The sequence below is a fragment of the Bactrocera tryoni genome, chromosome 1 (genome assembly GCF_016617805.1).
Source record: "Bactrocera tryoni isolate S06 chromosome 1, CSIRO_BtryS06_freeze2, whole genome shotgun sequence".
NCBI lineage: Eukaryota > Metazoa > Arthropoda > Insecta > Diptera > Tephritidae > Bactrocera > Bactrocera tryoni.
Window position 1 is genome coordinate 80,579,268 of NC_052499.1, and position 21,121 is coordinate 80,600,388.

Sequence of the window (21,121 nt, forward strand, 5' to 3'; positions counted from 1 at the left end):
ATTTAGTTGAAAAGGTATCTTCACGAAATTTGGCGTAGATTAATATTTAATATATTGCTACAATATCTGCATAAATTGCTTAGATCGGACCACTATAGCATATAGCTGCCATACAAACTGACCGATTGAATTCAAGTTCTTGTATGGAATACTTGTTTATTTGACAAGTTATCTTCACGAAATTTGGCATAGATTATTATTAAATGCATTGCTACAATATCCGAGTAAATGGTTAAGATCGAACTACTATAGCATATAGCTGCCATACAAACTGACCGATCGAAATCGAAATAATGATTTTTTATGCACTTTTTTGTTAGCAGAAATAAACCTAAGAAGGATGTTATAACGGTGAATTTGAAATTAGCTTTTTTTTGTTTTTGTTTACAATTATTTTTTAATTTAATTTCCTAATTATTTGCTACTCAAAAGATAACCGTACTAACATTTCCCAGCTTGTGTGTAACAAGCAACAAATGCCTTTGCGAAAGCTCGCCAAAGCTCTCTATAGCTCACAACGAATGCACTAGGCACTTGTTCGTAGTTTTCCTAGGCCTCCCGCACTCTAGCAAATATTTTTCGTAAATCACAGCTGCTTTCAGTTAGTGTAAATATAAATTGAATGCCTTCACTAGTAAAAAATATCAACGAAATCAAATTTATAAGCCCAAGACACTAAAGAAAAAGGTAAATATTGACGGCGTGGCAAATAAGAAATACAGTTATTTATGCAAATATTAAACAAGTGTTCGTCAGCATCAACAAATAATTTGCTGCCCAAAAGTGCAAACGAAATAAATGTGTGTAATTAGTGTCGAATACATTTATATGTGGGTGTGCGTGTGTGTGTGCGCGCTGCGGGTGCCTGTGACTATTTTAACGCAATTTTTGCGGAGGTCAAGTGCATATTTTATATACTCGAACACATTTCTGCGTACATACTTGGCAAATGCTTATGGAATCGCGCCTAATTGTATGCTCTGCTGTTGTTGTTTTGTGCCTGCAGTTGTATTTGTAATTAAGCGTAGAGATGCTTGTTTCCGGTAGCTTTGCTGGGAAGTAGGTCAGTGGGGCGTGCCACAAGTACCACAAAGCAAACAAACAACAGCTGCTCGAGACGCCCCGCACGGCACACCTTCGGTGCGCTGCAATCGTGCCGTTTGTTTGGTCGTTACGAATAACGGTGAATATTATGCAGTTTTTATGTGTGTCTATGTGTTGCTTCGTACCCAGTAGGAAAGGAAAGGCTGATGATGTCAATGCCGATTTTAGGAAAAATATTCAAATAATGACCGCTGCATCTTTTTAACAGGTCAATGGTAAAGTCTCCGAATTGACACATAGTTAGCGCTACTATGTAGATGAAATCCATATGATTTTTAGTTATTCCTAACCTATAAAATACGTGTGCATAAATTTTACAGCTGTCGGATCATTCGCTTGCGAATTATATCGTTCTGAGTGAAGCAACTTTTCTTATTGTGAAAAAATTGAGAAAACGGAACTTGTTTGAAGGAAAAAGAAATACAGTTAAATCAAAAACTTGACTTGATGACGAGTTTCCCGATACTGCACTACGGAAATCAACTGTTGCAAAGTGGTTTGCTGAGCTTAGACGTGGTGAAAGTAGCACCGAAGACGGTGAACGCAGACGATGTGATGATGATCTCACGACAGACTGGTCTAAGTAGCCGGAACGGATCCGAATTTTAATCTAGCCAAGAGCTGTCAACTCACCAACAATTCCCCGAAATTTCTTCAGGAATGTTTTCTACCGCGACAACAACAACAAATCTGTGGACGCCCAGAAGAACTTGTTACCGACGAAACTATCAAAAAGTCAACTAAAGAAATTTTTGATGACCCTAAAGTGAAGTTGTTCAAGTTAGCAGGCACTCTAATGTTATCAACTAAATGTGTACATCATATCATTCACAAATATTTGGGTATGAGAAAGCTCTGGGCAAAGTGGGTGCCGGGCGAGCTCACTTTCGAGCAAAAATAACGATGAGTTGATGATTCAGTGCAGTGTTTGGAGATGTTCAAGCTTAATAAACTCAACAACTATGTGTCAATGGATGAAACTTGGCTCCATTATTTGACTCCGTAGTACAATCGACAGTCAACCGAGTGAACTTCACATGATGAACTCGCTCCAAAACATGGAAAACTCAACAGTCGGCGGGCAAGGTTATGGCGGCGGTACTTTGGAAGCGCATGAGATAATTTTTACTGACTACTTTGGAAAGGGAAGGACCAACAACAGCTTATAAGCGTTATTGAATCGTTTGAAGGACGAAATCGCTGAAAAACAGCCGCATTTGAAGAAAAAGATAGTGCTGTTTAAACAAGACAAACTACCGTGCCTCAAGTCAGTGAAAACGTTAGCAAAAATCAATAAATTTGGCTTCGAATTGCTGCCGCGTCCACTGTATTCTCCATTTCTGGCCCTCAGCGACAATTTCCTGGCCGCAGCCTTTCAATTGACCTTTCATGGGAAGCTTTTATGATTTAAACTTCGCTATGTATCCCTTGAAGCAAGAGTTTGAAGTGCTTACAACTTCTCCTTATATCAAATCATCATCTAATGTTACAATTTTCTCAGTGAAAATGACGAAAAATTTAAAGCTGCTTCTTCGATGTAAAACTTGGCAGCACTGAACTTTCCAAGTTTTGAAATAAAAAGTGGGAACTCTGAACAAAATCAAGACTTAATAGAGTATTGCATCCTATTTCAAAACTCTTGGACAGGCTTTTTTCAATTTAAAAACTTTTGGTTTAAAAAGTAGATATTCATAACGAAAATCTCTCTAATTTTGGATATTTTGAATTATTTTTTTTTTACCGAAATTTGAAAATCAGTTTTAATTAAGATCTAGATTATTGATTCAAAAATTAATATTTAAATGTTAACTATTTTTTTTAAATAAATCTAAATGAATAATATATTTTTAATTGTTGTATGTAAATTCTTTAGTGATGGACCCTTTAATCTAACAAGGTATAATACATTTTTATAATTTTTTCATAAAAAAATATTATAAACACTCATTTAATGCCAAAATAGCGGTTTCTCGTCATCACATTTCCTGCAGGGCACACGCACTGCGATTTGCAAATGGCCTTGCCAGCGTAAGGGTACTCAAGGTCACACATTTTATTGCACTTGAGTTGATACTTTCAAAATATTTTCTATTTACCAGCAAGCATTTCTCACAAATGTACAAAGCCATTAAACAAACGTGCATAAATTGACCTCTAAACTGCAATTAGGACCTGCCTGGCAAGGTGAGATTTAACAGTTATTCACTAAAAGCTCACGCGTTTTGGCACCTTTTCGAGACAGTGTGTTTTTCACATTTGCATTGTACAATTAATTAATTACACTTTCTACACGTTTCCACTTCAAATTTATCAGCAAAAGTTAAATATTATAAAAAAAAGCAGATAACTCAATGTGTGAATGTACATATGTATATGTGTGAAGCATTTTTGTAAGCGATAAAACTCGCCACTTAATTATAAGTCGACATGCAAGTATGATGTACTCGTATCATACCGTTACTCTACGCTATGTCGGTACATGTGTAGTTACATAAACACCACAGGAAGTAGAGTGAACGCTGGTGAGTAAGTTGAGTAAACGCCCTGTAATTGCTTGTTGTTCTTGTATTGATAAGATAAGCTCTGATTTGATTTTGAAGGCAAAGTAAAAAAATAAAAAATGCAATAATCGAAAAAAAATATAAAATGACACCTACACCATCATTGATAGCACAACCACTGTCAATGCGAAGGTGAAACCCAAAAGTCGCTCGCAGTAAACACGTGACAACCTTGAAGCTGACTAAGCAATTTGGAGTTTGCAGCGGTTGACGGTCGGTTTTTACTGACTATATCTACAGTCAAAATTTAAGCGACGTCAAAATGATATTTTTGCCGTATATTTCGTTAGGTCATGCCTTTAAAAATAACAAATTAAAATTCTAGTTTTTGGGATACTGCCCTCCAAGTGTTTTATCAGCTGCATCAGTTTGTCTTTAACCCCGTTGTTCTCAAGACTAGATTTTCTATTTTTCGTAAGTAATTAAAATCAAAATTTATCTGCTTTTATTGAAGCCCTTATTCGACTCGTCGACAGTAGGTCGTAAGTAGGATAGTAGGTAAGCACATTATCCTCTATACAAGATTTTTCTTTCGATTTAATCTATTTAGAAGATTGGAATCCATGTGACAATATGACTCTGTGTTTTCATCACCATCACCAGAGAGCGCATGTAATTCGAAAAATATTGAATTTGAATTTGAAAAATGTTGTGATCCACTCTGGTGAAATCGAGTTCCTTAACTTTACATATCCTGAAGTAGTATTTCTAACATTCTATTTAAATCTATCGAGTTACAGCGAAGTGCTCAGTGCTGCTTGAGTTTGTCATTCTCAAATACAAGTATGTGCGATTCTTGCATAACGCTGGAGACTACTCAATAAGCATTAAACGTTTGCGCATTGTAGACTTTAATATATGTTATATATGTATTAATGTACAAGTGCATATATAAGAAGAATATATAACTAACCAATTATAATTACTCTTAAATTGAAAAGTTAATAATCAATTCAATTACCAGGGAATTACCAAGTTACAAACGGCAATCAAAGCTTTCATGCCTATTCGCGCTGCACAGTGGTCTAGTTGCAGTTAAATGTTGAGAAAAACAGTCAAAGAAAAATTAAGGAGTCAGCTTTTATAAATTGAAAATAGATTACTTTTGGAAGAAGGTGACTAAATTTGTTATTTGAAATGAGCGCTTAACAAAGTTTTAGAATATTTAAAGATGAGATTAGATTCGATTTATGCATATAAAATCACTAGTCTGCCATTGAAAATTATAAAAAAGAAACTAATTCATTGTAGAATGCAATCTATCGCAAACGAAAGATAAAATAAAAAAGATATAGGAAAAATTATTTATGAGCGAAATGAGTGAATTTTTAAGGGTTAAGAATGGTTTATCTCGATTTCTAGCAGAACTACGAGCCCAATAGAAAAAATGTGTATGGCAATGTTGTGGGTAATAAAAAATTCTATAAATTTTCTTTTATTTTTTTCACATAACCTCAAAATTTATGTGAAAATTTCAAAAAAAAACCGAGATTTTGGGTTTTTTATTTTTGTTTTCTTAATTTTTTTTCTTTTTACAACATTTGGTGAACATTTATCTTCTTAGATCCCTAACATACTATATATTTTTAATGAAATTATCAAGGAGAAAACCTTATTTCGACTTGAAATCGAAAAATCTCAAGTCAAGCTTTCAAATTTTTTTCAAAAAAATCTCAGCTTTATATTGTTAAAAGGCTTTATTTTCTGATGGTATAATAATATATATACATTACTATGGCAAACTTGCTCAGAAGAAAGAAAGACCCCACCTTTTGGTACCAGGCATTTCAAGCGACTCTAAAAATTTATCTTTCAAAGGACTTTTCGCAAAACTGCATTTTTCGAATTTTATAAAGTGATTATTCGAAGACAAATGATCCGATTTCTAACAAATATTTTCTGCGAGTCCTTTATTTAGCAAAAATCGAAGTTTGGGTTGCAAGGAACAAAAAAAAAAACAAAAATTGGGAAAAATTAAATTTTTTTGAACGCTACCATTCGTAAATTTTTATTTTCTTTTTCGATAGTAAGTCATATTACGAACATATCCAATAGATTTTAGTAGAGATTTTTTTTTGTATTATTAAAATGTGCATAAATATACTCTTAAAAGTAAAAAAAAAAATTACAACAATTTTGTTTTTAACCACAAAAATCGTTTTTTAAAAATCTGTAGCTGGGAGTTAAAATAAAATATTAATAAAAATATAATATAAATAAAAATATAATATAAAATAAAAATGTTAATAAAATTGTTAATAAAAATATTTTTATTTTAGCAAAGTTTTCTGAATTAAAATAAAAATATTTCGACACCACTGTGCAGCGCCTAATACTAACGGATTAGTTCAAGATTACGAAACATGAACACGTACAAAATTATGAATGTCTTTTAGCGGGCGCTTGTGAAAAGCTCATATCGAAAGCTCCGCTAGGCAGTCAATAGTTTGCGCTAATGAAGTCTTTGGCACGCAACAAGTTGGAAATCGACTTTAGTTATTTACTTGCATGCGCTCCAAACGTCGAGAAACAGCTGTTTGGCGAATATTTTACACAATTTTTTTTATATAACGGTCATTGTGTTTTTCCACTCGGTAATAGAATATTGTAAGTAGTGACACGTTTTGCCAATATAGTAAATTATAAAGACTTAATTAAGTGATCAAGTGTTTAATTAAGTGTTTCATGTAAACATAATATAATATGCGAACGCCATCGCTTAGTAACATATGTTTGGTATGCCGGGTAGTATATCGGTGACCTTTGGTGCGCAAAATATTTACAGTTTGTTATGGTACTGCTATGAGCAAAAAATAGTAAGACTATGTTCATAATTTTAAAATTCTTAATTTGTTCTTCAAAATCTATGTGCTCTCCCTCTTAGTGGCCCCAATACACTTGCGTCAACGTTTTTTCCCAACCTTGTAACAGTTGTTAAAGTCAATTTCTGGGATAGCCTTCAATGCGCGTAGTGATTGTAGTTTAATGTCTTCAATTGACTCAAAACGGTTTCGCCGAAGTTGTTGTGTGAGTTTGCTGAATAGCCAGAAGTCATACGGAGATAAATCAGGCGAATATGTAGCTTGCGTTGGTTGAAAATTTGGCGAAAAACTCACGACGTATCAATGCAGTATGCGACGGTGCATTATCGTGATGCAAAAATTTTTACGAATAACTTCGCGCAAACGACGCATAACATTCAAATAGTATTACTTGTTGACAGCTTGGTCGTTAGCATAGATCCCAGACTCTCTAACTATTAATCGTCGATTTTTAAGCACCAATTCCTATATTTTATTGACGTGTTGTTCATCTGTTAACATTGATGGCCGTTCTGTATGTGCGAATGCGTCCTCGACCCTCTTTGAATAATTTGTACCAATCAAAAAAACTTGCTTGCGAGAAGCAATTATCACCGAAGGCCTTTTACAACATGCTGAACGTTTCGGCAACAGAAAATTGATTCTGTACACAAAATTTAATGTAAGTTCTTTGTCACTCATCACAAAAATCGCCGAGTACACTTTATGTACTTCAGAAAGACAAGCATTTACTAAACACTAATGATTATTTTGATGAGAAATTTGCCACTGTCAGTGAAAAGTCATAACAACCTAGAAAAAAAATGTCGATGAATGGGTTTTCGCGCAAAATTTATATTAAAAAGTCTTACTATTTTTTGCCCGCAGTAGTATAAATACATATTTGATTCTTGTGAATTTTGGAGTAAAGTTGCGGGGCAACCAGCAGATCTAGTATGCCCTTCACTCACACCTTTAGCAATTCTGGGAAGCTAACTAGATTAGAAAACATTATTTTATTTTTTTTTTATTAATAATCTTTATTTTAATTTTTCAGAATCAATTTTTGTATTATTTTTACTCTTAAAAACTGCCTTGTTTAAGCTATAACTCTACTTAGCCGTGCCTTAAGAAGATGTGTGTTGGGTTCAAGGCACTTAGTCCGCTAGAAAGGGGTTCCATTTTCATGCATTTATATTATGTTTAGCTAATTTTATCAATATTTTCACTGTATAACAAAAACAATAACCAAACTAATAACCAAAACAGTAACCAAAAAATAACCTAAAGTAACCAAAATCTTATCCAAAAAATAACCAAAGAATAACCAAAACAATAACCAAAAAATAACCAAAACAATAATCAAAAAATAATCAAAATAACAACCAAAAATAAACATAAAATAACAAAAACATTAACCAAACTTATAACAAAAAATAACCAAAACAATAACCAAAACAATAACCAAAAAAATAACCAAAATAATAATCTAAAATAATCAAAATAACAACTAAAAATAAACATAAAATAACAAAAACATTAACCAAACTAATAACCAAAAAATTACCAAAACAATAACCAAAACAATAACCAAAAAAATAACCAAAAAATAACCATGTAATAACCAAAATAATAACCAATACAATAACCGAAATAATAACAAAAAATATCCAAAAAAATAACCAAAATAATAACCAAAAAAATAAGCAAAGTCATTCTGACAATTAAAATTATATGTTTATCTATATGAAATTCAAAAAGCTAAACAAATGATATAATATTTCACTCGGGTATATAATCAATAACAAAATTTAGTTATATTTATTACTTAGGCACTTATGCCGTTAACTCTAAATATGCATGCGTATACTACCTTTCTTAAAAATTAGGGAGCAAATCTGTAAAATCTATAAGCAACACAAAAATTAGTGTGCAAAAGACATGAAATAATCGTTGCAACTAAATTTTCTCATAAAATACAAATGTCATAAAAGAACAACAAACCATATAAGCTAAAATTCCTAAAAATATAACAAAATTCTAACAACATCTCTGAGTGGTGGCAAGTTTAATCTGAATTATTAAGACGATTTCGGCAAATGTATGAAGCGACACAGATATAATCGAGCTTTGCAACAGCGCACACTTGTAGGTAAATATAAGCATGTGTATGTGTGTAGAAATCCACAGACTACACATACAAGTATATTCAAATGCATATATTAGCATAAAATATTGCTTGTATACACACATATACATATGTACATACGCACACTGAAATGTTTGCTACCAATTTGAGATACTGTGTAAGCAATTTATTTTCGGTCATAGGCACACACATTAAGCCACAAACACCCATAACGAAGCACACACGCACACTATAGCACACACACATACATATATAAACTATGAGCTAAGCAGACAGGTCGTATACGCAACTCTGACAATAAAGCGACCAGGCGACCTAAGCACATGTTCTCCTGGCTCTCATGTAGATGCGTGCGTGTCTGTGTGTGTGTGCGCCTACATTTGCTGAGCTTGGCGAAACCGCAAATGGCTACAAACAATGCTAATTAATTCAAAGTACACAGCTCAAAGAAATTTTCGTGCAACAAATATTTTTAGCATTTCAGGCAGAGCGAAGCTCAGACGGACAGCTGCTCAGAGCTCCGTTGCTCAGCCATCAACCTTCACAAATGGCCACATTTTCATTCAACTGCTTGGATAACAGAGGTGTTATTGCGCTCATTGTTTTTGTTGTTGCTGTTGTTTGTGTTTTGTGGTTGTTTTGGTTGATATTGAAATGGCTAAGAACGCTTGCAGAATGCAATATTAAATTGTGTAACGAGATATTGCCCGGAAAATTGCAATCAAATTGGAATTATGTGTGTGTACATATATGGTAGTATTGGTGGTGTTGATCATCAAAGTAAGGTAATGCATTAAGTAATTCTATTTACAGTTTATAGCTGTTTGCAGCGGTTTCACTACAAAACAACTAGTTACAAACTGCTTCCAGACGAACTAGTTACAAGTTTCAGAAGAAATGATTTCAAGCGCACTATAGCCAGTAACGAAACCAATTCTTTTGAAACCAGTTATTCTGGAACTAGTTCTTCTGAAACCAGTTTGTAACTAGTTGTTTTATAGTTTTTAAATTATTTTGGCTAATGAAGTTTGCGACTATTTTTGATCTTGAACTACTATTGAGTTTGTTATAGTGACCTTAAGGTATCACTATGGTACATAATTCTAATTGTTGAATTAAGCACTTGAAGAGCATTGTCTCAGGACTATATATATCATTTATAGAAACATTGCTTAAGGCTTGGAAAGCTTTTGAAAAGCATTTGATTACATAGATTGCCTTACAAAATATATAACTATATGATCAGTGTGACGAGTTGAGTCCAGTTTTGCCAAGCCTGTCTTTGTCTGTTATTTTATCTTTTTTCTTCCTAGAAGCTGCTCATATGTTGAAATTGCCGATATCGGACCATTGTAGCGTATAGTTGCCATACCAATCTCGATCTAAACTAACATAAATATCTTCATTAAATTTCTTTAAGACCGCTTTGTTTCCAGTTGACGCATTCAAGTCCTTTCGACGCTTTGAAGTCCTTTCGATGCTTTCAAGTACTTTCGACTCTTTCCGATGTTTCCATCGCTACAGCCAAGTGTATTCAGTGCGAGGCTTTCACTTAGAGGATCACGGATAGTTTAATCGTGACAGAGACGAAATTAGAAAGTTAATGTTAAAAACTTTCATTGCAGTGACTGATTTAAGACAGGTAATATCATACCTCCATGTGGATCTCTGAAGTGAAAAATATTTAAAAAAGTACGTTCATCGTTAGGAACACACTTTCAGACAAATACATCTTGAGATGACTACCTCTCGAGGGCTTTTGCCAAGATTTTCGTATCCAAATAAAAAGGAGCTTTCATGTGAATTCTCAAAAAGCTTCAATAAATACAGAATTTTCATATCTTTCCTATCTTCAAACTAGTTAAAAAAAAACTAGTTAAAGAGCTAGTTATAGCACTAGTTAAAAAGTAGTTAAACTTGTGTTCCATGCAATTTCAACACACTTATGTACATATAATCTACATATGTAAGTGCTTCTGCGAGTTCATGGCTCCCAACATAGCAGAGCACTATAAATCCCGTGTCACCAGCGTAAATGCGTAATACATCGCATTCGCGCTAAGCAGCTGTAACCGCAGCCAAAACTTCAAGGCGACACAATGCGCTTTATGCGCACTCAAACACACACACACACACATACACCTGCATGGACATTCGTTGGTATGCGTGCGTCTGCCGTTGAAACGCTCAACAATGTGGGTGCATAATTTAGGCTTTATCACAGCGTCCTATTTCCGAGCAACATTTGTTGTCATTGCGGCTGTTGACGTCGCCATTTGCCGTTGCCTCGTGCTGGCTGCCACTGCCATCATCATTGTCGCAACGCCATCAATCCGAGCCGACTGTGTAGTAGTGGTTTAGTGCCTTAAGCCGTACCGTAACATGGTAAATAGTTTGCACACTTGAGTAATTGCATGTGCGGCTCGGCAAAGTAGCTGAAATGTAGATGCCAGTCGTCTGGGTAGCGGTTTTCGGGCACAACAACAACAATTTGGCAAATAATTATAGAAGGCAAGAGATAGGTGAAGTGTGGCTGGGGGTTGTGCGGTACACTTATGAGAGCATATATGTATTTTGCGCGTAAGTGTGTATGTGCGCACATAACGGCAAGGTTAATGTGGGCTATGCAGCGTTCTCACCGGGCAGTCTTTGTGTGCGTGTGGCATGAATTGCCAGAGCTAATGGTTTTGGTTGGATTTAATGCTGGTTGGAGGCTGGCTTTGTTTTTGTTCGTAAATTCCTCATAAATTAATTTGAATGTTTAATGGCATGCAAAGTGGCTGGCTACCGGGCTGTGATTTTAGGCGTCTTTTGTGAAATTTATAGTTTAACTGCATTTTATAGTCTGTATTTTAGTTATATGCGGTTGTGAGTAAATATGTAATGTATGTGTGTATACCATACATATATACATACATATGTGTACATTTTTTACTTTTTAAAATTTATCTAAGTAAACTTTCTGCTATGCTTGAGTTTCGCCTTCTTTGGTGCATATGTAAAAGTGTCAGCAAATATAAGCATATAGCTTCTAGCACCTAGCGGTTTTTATGTACAAGTGATAGATATCAATGTAAGCATATATATGGAATGAAAAATCCATGTTTACTGGATCTGCAATAGCAATCAATTGCTTGCTTTGATCCTAAGCTTACGAAAGTCAACGAAAATGAAGTGATACTTGGTATACCGTTCACCACATAAATGCAATAAATTTTCTATAGAGTTGCAAACAAAAATAGGAAGAGGTTGGACCGCTGAACTTCGGTATGTAAAGTACAGGGTTTGTTTGGAAAGTAATAGAACTGAGTCGATAAAAAAATAAAATTTATTGAACCAATCGGTACAATTCTTTAAAAACTTTCAAAATAGGCTCCTTCTGCTCTCCGAGCTTTGAAGGCGTAACGGAAACATTCTCCGGAATAGTCTTGAGAGACGAGGTGCGTGCTGCTTGGATCCTCTCTAACGTCTCAAAATGCTTGCCTTATATCGGCCTTTTCATCTCTACGGCGGCTGCGGAAGCATTGGGATGCCGGCCTTGGTTAGGTGGGTCTTCACAAGAAAGGCGCTGTGAGTCGGGGCGGGGCGGGGGTGCAACTTCCAATCGGTTGCGATGTCTTGTCGGACCCGATTGACCCTACGTTTGAGTTTCTTGAGGACTTCCACGTTAAACTTGGCCTTTGATGTCAAAAAAGACAATAAGCAACGTTTTCACTTTGGATTTGAAGGTCGCAGGCCTCCCAGCACGGTCTTCATAAGCGACCTCTTTCTGGGCCTCAAAAAATGCCTGGTGCCGCCGAAACATACCACTTCTTGCTAAAGCAGCATCTGGGTAAGCTCGAGCTTCACACAGAATTTAATCGCGTACCCTGCTCTAACGAACGCTGCATTTTCGGCATGTACCACTCACACACAGTAAATCGACTCAGTTACAGGCTTTTCGGTTCTGGCTGTTACAAGCTTTGTGAAAAACCTAATATACTCCGTCTTATGGTACGAGGGTTGCCTTTTTTACTTCGGGATTTGGCAACCTTGCAATCTGGCAACTCAGAGCTTTATCGTAAAGTTTCACTGTTATAGCAACTCAGAACGTATTAACATACGTTTTGCGTAGCTTACAGTGACTTAAAATATTCATCTCGGCCATCTTAGTGCTAACAAGAGAACATTTGCGCACGATTATTTTTCACAACTTTCGGCATGGCTTACCTCAGCAACAGTTCATCGACAAACTCGATTAAATTTTTGGCGATAAATCTTCAACAAGCACCAGTGTTTATCGCTTTATCGCTGGTATGGTAAAATTAGTAACTTTTAACCAATCCATGTTTTTAACTCGTTTAGGGTATACATACATACTCCAGTTGCTAGCAATCGAAGAGTGAATTTGAAACTCCCACGTATATTCGGTTAGTTGGCAATTTGTCGCCTGTCACCAAGCCAAATTGTAACACGAAATATTGCATACACACATCTACGCTTATACATACTTACATATATTCACCTATACAAATACACACCCACCCCCACTGCACTCGGAAAACTCGTGCGCATAGCTTCCGGCTAAAAGCTAAAGAAGCTTTGCTTTGTGTATGCGGTACAAAGCAGCCACTTGACTGCCAGACACCTGTAAATATAAATAAACATGCACGCTCACACATACTTAGGCAAGCTTACACACACATAAATGCACATGTGCGCTTGTTTACTTTCGCTTTTGCACTAAAGATCGTTGCCGCTGAGCGTCGTACGCGACACACATACAAATGTTTGCATTGTTGGCGTTAAAGCTAAAGCGTTGTGATTGCCGATATTGTTGTTGTTGTTGTTGACAATGCTGCTTTTGATTTGTAACGCTTACAATAAACAAAAGTAAATACAATTTAAATCTTTTTTCAGCTTTTTTGCAAATATTTTTCTCGCGTTGGAGCAGGAAGAGATCGAACGATTTGCTAAGCGTGAATGTGTTGGCTGCGTGATGTTGAAGCCACCAAAAAGCGTGCTTGTATTTGACACACTTGTAACCGATAACACACAGAAAGTGCTATTTATTGGTGGTTTGATTGGTGTCTTGGAGAAGAGCGCTTTTTTCAGGAAAAATATAAATAATGAAATCCTTTTAAGTGGTTGCCAATATTCAGTGTTCTACTTGTACGTGTTTGCAAACATACATGTTATATGTATACAAATACATACATACACATGCATTGAGTAGTGCAAAATTGCTTTTATTTTATTTTCATTAGCTTTATTTCGTTTCGGTATTCTCCGTTTTGCATGACAATCACTAAAAATGTTCATGTTCATGTCTGCATAATGCTTTTATATGGATTAGCACATTCAAGCTGCTTTACGCAGTTCAATTGAAGTACCCTGTGGGACTTTACTTACACTTTACATAGAAGGTTGTAAATCAAAAACTATTGAAGATTTTTATTTAAAATTTTGGGATGACTTTTTGGAAGGTATAAACTATCGAAACAAAATATTTTTATACTTTATATCTTAAGTTTGTCACGAAGTATGTAACACTCAGAAGGAAACATCGGAAATCCTATATAATATATAAAGGGTGATTTACTTCGAAGTTCCTTACTTTTTTGCATTTAATTTAATTCAGTTTTGAAGATTATCTCTTTCAAATGTTGGCCGCGGCTACGTCTCAGATGATCCATTCGTTGAGTGCAATTTTCGATGACTCGTTCGAGCATTTTCACTGATAACTGGCAAATGACACGCCTGATGTTTTGCTCCCAGGCATAAATCGAGCAAGACGGGATTGTCCTCATAGAACTTAGACTTTACATATCCCCACAGGAAAATGTCTAACGGTGTGATAGCACAGGATCTTGGATGCCAATCGATCGGCCCAAAACATGAAATTATCTGCTCAACGAAATGTTCTCTCATTAAATCCATTGAACGCTGCGAAGTGTGAGAAGTAGCGCTGTCTTGTTGAAACCAAATGTCGTTAAGATCACGAGCTTCAATTTCAGGTCTCAAATAGTCGGTTATTATTGCGCGATAATGGTTATCATTGATGGTTCCGTTTTCACTGGCATAATGGCATTAGAAAATATGATTCCATTTGCCCACACCAAACCGTGTTTTTTTCTGGATAAAATGGCAGCTTTAGAATATTTTCAAGTTGCTCTTCGTCCCAAATGCAGCAATTTTGCTTGTTTACATACCCATTAAGCCAGAAATGGGTATCATCGCTGAATAAAATTTGGCACGAAACCGTCGTTGGGAAAGTCGAGCGGCTTCACTTCCTGCACAAGAATTTAAGATCTCGACGTAAAATGCGCCAAGTTTTTGCACACATCAGACCGAGTTGTTGCGAACGGCAACGAATCGGCTATCCACGGTCTTCGTGTACACTCTCAGTTACGGCTCCTATATTTTCTTCACTGTGTGCTGGGCGTGATATATTCAGCCCAATACTCAAGATGGGTGATGGTGTTGCAAATAGTACGCTCAATGGGCCGATTATGTTGGCCATAATTTGAGCGAAGCGCCCGAAACACATTCTTTACAAAATGTGAGTTTCCGTAATAAAGTTGAACGATTTGAAAACTTTGTTCAATTTTAAGTCTGCCCTTGATGAAATGCCAACCATTACTGAACAAAAATAACATGACAGCTTGACTTGACTCACGCGAGATCTGCCAAAAAAAAGACTATTGAGAAAAGTACCTCTACTTGGATCACACGTTACATATTTTTTCGGGTCGTTAAATCTCTTTTTATAACGGAAAAGGTAGGCGAAGGCAAAGAAAAACACAAATTTCAGTAGGAAAAAAGTTTTGTGGATTTATCAATCTCCCCAAAGTTGAATTTTCGCCTATATTTTCTTTGGAAGGTTTTGAACATTCACATAAAAATTAATTATATCGAGTTGAGGCTCTACGGCAAACCTCTGAATATACGAAAGCTCAAAGCTCTTCTCGAACGTCGAAATTATTTCTAAACTGAAACTACGTTTCTGAATAAATTTCGTACTTATTTTAAAAATTAGCTAAAGTCAACCAACCAAACACATTTTAGGAGTATGGTGTGTATTGAAAAGTGTTTGGTGAAATTTCAACAATAAATTTTCGCTTATGACATTCAATAGGCAAGCACGTAATGGTATAATATTTCTTTAACTAACTTCCATTATTCCTATTGACTCACCCTATGCTATTTACATATACACCGAGACAAGCAAAGTATCACGCGTTCAGTTGTTGCAAAGTGAATGCCAGTTTATTACAACATTTTAGTATGCAATATGCGTTGAAAGCTTTTACTATTTGTTTGCATACTTTCAAGCGTGTAGTCTGCGTTCGTATGCTGCTAGGTGTTTACAAAGGTGGCTTGCAATTTTTTCATCACTTAATGTTTGCACTTCCTGTGAATTTTTATGGCATGTTTTCTTGTAGGAAAACAACGAAAATCTGAAAAATTGCTAGCAATATTTGGATATATTTATGTACATATGATTACATATTTATATGTACATATGATTGTATATGTATGAGGTATGAGTGTTTTACCTTATGCTATTGTTTTTACAGTTATTTATAAAAGAAAAAAAGAGTATTGGCTTGTAAATAGTATTAGTCTGCTGTTGAGCTATTAGAAATTTTATTGCTGAAAAATGGAAAAATAAAATAATAACAGAAAATAATAATAATATACAGAAAATGTATAGTTAATCAAAAAGTTTGTTTAAAATTGCTGAGATTTGTTGAAATGATGCATTTGAATAGAAGATGCGAAGTGTAAAGAAAATTATTGTAGACTTTATTTGTATTATGAAACTTTTATTACATTTTCATTTCATCTTTTTTTGAGACTGGAGACTATTAAAGAATTTCATTAATGTGTTTGAATATTAAACAAAATATATATAAATATTTTTTATTTCTTTATTTATAAGTAAAAATTTTAACTGAATTTTTTTTGCTTTCTATAATTCTTGCATAATTTATTACATATATTTTTTCGCTAAGATTCAGTTATTCTTATATGTATGTAAGTAGTCGCTTTTGTTTTTGTTTTTGTAGTTGATGGGGTGGTTTTACGCCTAGGTGTCTTTAGAATATCCTTATTCGTTTGCGTGCTTATTCTGAGAGGAATGTGCCCATTCCATCAATAGTAGTAGCTCTCATTTTTCTATAGCGAGGTAGAGGTTATGTGAGTCAAGTCATGTTTTCATGTCCTGATTCAGCTTTCTTCGGGCTTCCTCTGTGTCGAAGGCTGTGACTACTGCAGCTATGTCGTCCTCGTAGTCTATTAAATATGATTCGTCTGGCATTTCAAGTTTTAATATTCTGTCATAGCTAATGTTCCACAGAACTGGGCCTAAAATGGACCCCTGTGAGGCTCCGGACGTAACTTCTATTTGTCGTGGTCCTTCTCTAGTCTGGTACAGCAGTTTTCTATTACTAAGATAGTTCCGGACCACCAACGGAACTATTGCTAGATGCCGAGCTGCAAGCAATATTGAAAGAAGATGATACTTTGAGTCAAAACAAACAAATTTTCAGAGCGTTTCAAAGCTATGGGAAAGAGCCAAGAGTGAGGAAAATGGGTGCCATATGAATGGAATGGAAGACAAATATAAAACTGAAAAAAAAAAACACTAGTGAAGTTTTGTTTCAAAGACACGAAAGAACATCAGTTTTGAACGAATTATCACATTGCGATGAAAAATGGATTTATTTTAAGAATACTAAACAGAGAAATCATGGGTTAATCCGGGACAATCATGCAGCTTGGCGGCAAAAACATACGGCTGTCTCTGCGACCTTTCTCGCTTCTTCGCTGCACGAAACTTAACACTCTATCCCACTAAGTTCACAGCGATCATATTCACAAACTGGACAAAGGTGTACAGACTTGACCTTAATATTGCAACTGCAAAAACATATATAATACTAGTCGCTACAGAAAACTACTGATCTATTTGAACCAAGCATTGAACGAAAACAACCAGAATGGGTAAGAAGACACGGCAAGGTAATTTTGTTACACGATAGTGCACATGCACACAAAGCAAAATCGGTTCAGCAAACAATCAAAGTACTTGGCTGGGAGCTGCCGCCTCATCCGCCGTTTTCACCAGTCTTGGTCTTTTTCAATTACTATTCGATTTCATTGATGAGACACGGATAAGCTGAGCTGCACTTCGATTCCTACGCAGAAGTCGAAATTTGGGTGTCTGTGTCTGAACATTTCTATTGGCATGGTATGCACAACTTGCTAGAAAGGTGGTCAAAGCTTATAAAAAGCAATGGTCAATACTTTGAATAAATGTGTTTTTACTTTTCCACTCAAAATTTGTATTTTATTATCACAAGAAAACATTTCATACCGATACTCTGTACAAACAATTCAGATCTTGGTTATTGTTCCTCTGATTGATGATCTGCCCATGTACCCCATATATTGACTTTAGCTTAGTTTTTACCACATACGAGTATACTCATATCTTACTTATGTTAATTAGGTTGACTTTAATACCAATATCTGTGCCATGAAGCAAAACATAATAATAAAACTGGGTGGTCTACGATCCTTAATGTGGCTCTTCCTTTCTTCTTCTGAAATAACTTTTAATTTAACATATAAACTAATCCTAAATCGTATTAACATTTAATTCTCTATTTGTATTTCCAGTTGAATCTTACAGAAAACCATGGTGCACGTTGAGGACAATGGTGAACCCGGTTGCAAAACTGTCTTGGAAGTAAATCAGCGATATCGTAATTTCGAAGATCCCACTTCATATTGGCAATGCGGTCTACAGGGTCAACCGGCAAAAATGGTGCGCTGTGATGCGAATAAACTCTACTCGGAGGAGGAACAAAAATGCATTGACTGGAAGAAATGGCATTGGTCGGATCCAAAAGAGCCACCAAGTCGACCAAGTAAAGCAAACAAGTGAAGAACGTGTAAAATCTTGATGAGTGGACTGTAAAAAATGAGCATACATCAAATTGAGCGTGTGGATATAATAAATAATGATAGTAATATAGTTTACAGTATCATCGTTAAGAATTATAAATACAGATTCTAATGATTTAAGGTAGACAAACTTAATATATTTACAAATAAATTAAAAGTGTTCAGAGTTAAATATTATTGTTGGTTACCATGTTACATATATAACTCTCTTATATCTCTTTCTTAAAGCTGTACACGTGTTCATTATATATTTTTTCTTTGAACAGCATCGGACATTAGCTCGGCAATCAGCAAAGATATACTAAAAGTACTAATTAACGGTTCTCGCATTTCACGTTCACCTCATCTGCTTGCTGTCTTCATTTCAGCGCGAATTATTTGCCACCACAAACAGTTTCCAAACAATTATACTGTCAATCAAAAATTCGCTGCTTATTGTGTTTGTCAGCCGAACTTTCATTGAGTTTGTGTGTCGTTTGGCATCTTAGCCACTCAAATGGTTGTCAACGAGCCATCGCTGTTTTGGTGCTTGTGGTACTGTCCCCACACAAATGTGCTTCGATACGCAGCCATTGACAGCCAGCAAGCGCAGAGTTGCTCATCGTCACAATCATCCTTACAATATTGTTCGGCCGCCGATTTCGATTGCTGTGAGCCCGCGAAGCTTCCGTCGCTGCTGTGTTTTGGCTGTTGCCGACCGCTAACAGCGTAAATACCCCATTTTATGTACCTTTCGGGCGTTTCGTTGCGTTATATTGTTGTAAAGTGGCTTAACGGGTTCATTTGCTTCGCTTTGAAATTGTTGTTGCTTTTACGCTTCAGCGGCTTTATTGCTTATGGCTCTTTTTAGTGTTGTTTTTGTTGTTGCCATTGCCGTCGTTGTAAACGCTTTTGTTGAGTTTGCATTCAATGTTCCATATCCTGAGTGTTCTAAGTGCTTGCGCTGCCTTTGTGCAGCTTTTAAGTATCTTTTTTTTTGCTTTGTTTTGTTGCTATCGAACTCGTGCGCTTTTAAGTGCTTGAAGCACATTACTCGGCTGTACCACTGATCCAGCCGCTTGTGCTACAGCCAGCTTCAGACACTTCATTGCCTTTTGGCATTTGTCGTCTGCTCTCGAATCCATTTCACTTAAGCGCCTATGCCCGCAAAGTGGGTTTGTAGCAAAGCACACAAACGCTGCAAATTTTAAATGCCCCTGTAGTCAAGTTGAGCAATTTATCGATGTAGAGCTCTGAGATCTATGAAAATTCTGGGCTAAATTATGTTTGCTTCCAATATAAACAGTCTACTTGTAAATAGAGAGCCTCTACAGGCATAGCTTACGTTACTCTATTTGTCATATTTTGAACCAGGGAGTTTGGTTATAATTATGTCCTTGCGAAAGACACATAACCGTTTACTTTATGTTTGTCTGAAGGTTTTTTGAGTTGAGTCTATTAGTTTATTTAATCCATTTAATACCCAAAAATCTCTTCGTTATGCTGTCTTACAAGGTGTGCCTTTAAAAATATATATAAGAGCCGAAGTTGTAAAAGTAAAAACCGAAGAATTATGAACTAGACAATTGTTCAGAACCTTAGCAAATTTTCAATCCAGCATTTGTTTATGTTTTACAGGATCATAGTCCATCTGTTTCAACACATGATAATACCGATTTTGAACATATTTGTTCCAAAGGCTTCAGTACTTCGAGTAGAAAATAGTTTTTACGATAGCCTCCATCTCTCCATCGAGTTACATGTTGTTACATGTAATAATATATCGAACGAAAAATATACCGATTTTCCGACGTTCAAAATATACATATGTACTAGTCTTCTTCATTATTGGCATAGAGACCGCTTCCGTCCTTCCCTCTTACTTTTATCGGTTTGGCGCTAATTGAAGACGCCAAGTGTAGCAATTACCATCTCTCCACCTTCTCTTCTCCATCTGCACTTTCCAAAGGAGTAGTGGTCTAACACTGCTTCCCCCAGACGGATACTGTGTCGAGTATTCTCAGAGCTGGAGTGTTTTCATCCATTCGGACGACATGACCTATTCAGCGTAGTCGCTCTCTCCTAATTCGTTGAATTATGTCAACTTCGTACAGCTCATTATTCCATCGACTACGGTATTCGGCCTTTCCAATGCGCAAAGGACTCAGATGTTGTCATCGTCCATGCCTCTGCACCATGTAGCAGGACGGGGATGATGAGCATAGCTCGTAGCAGTGCCCACGATAGTCGGGTCTATGTAACCAGAACAGACCCGCATTTTTATGCGGCCAAGGACTGTCAACTCGGCAGAATTCTGCCACTACAACAATAACAATGACTTACGATTTGCCTACACAGTTCGTAGTAGCACCTGTTGGATTTTGAGGCTGACGTTGTTGTTGAGGATAATACTGTTTCCAAGATACACGAAATTATCTACGACTTTGAAGTTATGACCGGCAACAGTGATGTGCGAGTCAAGTCGCGAATACAAATACTGTTTGTTTGATGAAAGGAAATATTTCGTCTTGTCTTCGTTTACAACCAGACCCATATGCTTCACTTCCTTTTCC

General features: G+C 35.9%; 1 protein-coding gene across 4 annotated transcripts; it reads left to right on the forward strand.

Moving 5' to 3' along the window:
- The first annotated feature begins 554 nt into the window (after positions 1 to 554).
- Positions 555 to 18,741, forward strand: LOC120777160. Of its 4 annotated transcripts, none has more exons than XM_040108316.1 (2): positions 555 to 687; positions 18,282 to 18,741. In XM_040108316.1, the coding sequence occupies exon 2, from the start codon at positions 18,301 to 18,303 to the stop codon at positions 18,547 to 18,549; it is 249 nt and encodes an 82-aa protein (XP_039964250.1). In that variant the 5' UTR covers positions 555 to 687; positions 18,282 to 18,300; the 3' UTR covers positions 18,550 to 18,741. The 4 variants fall into 4 exon arrangements, with proteins under 4 accessions (XP_039964250.1, XP_039964241.1, XP_039964259.1 ...); XM_040108307.1 differs by lacking the exon at positions 555 to 687 and adding an exon at positions 6,162 to 6,272; XM_040108325.1 differs by lacking the exon at positions 555 to 687 and adding an exon at positions 6,309 to 6,397.
- The last annotated feature ends 2,380 nt before the right edge of the window (positions 18,742 to 21,121 follow it).

What these genes read in the sequence shown, in the direction of transcription:
- LOC120777160 (XM_040108316.1), top strand. Translation starts at nt 18,301, where the DNA reads ATGGTGCACGTTGAGGACAATGGTGAACCCGGTTGCAAAACTGTCTTG.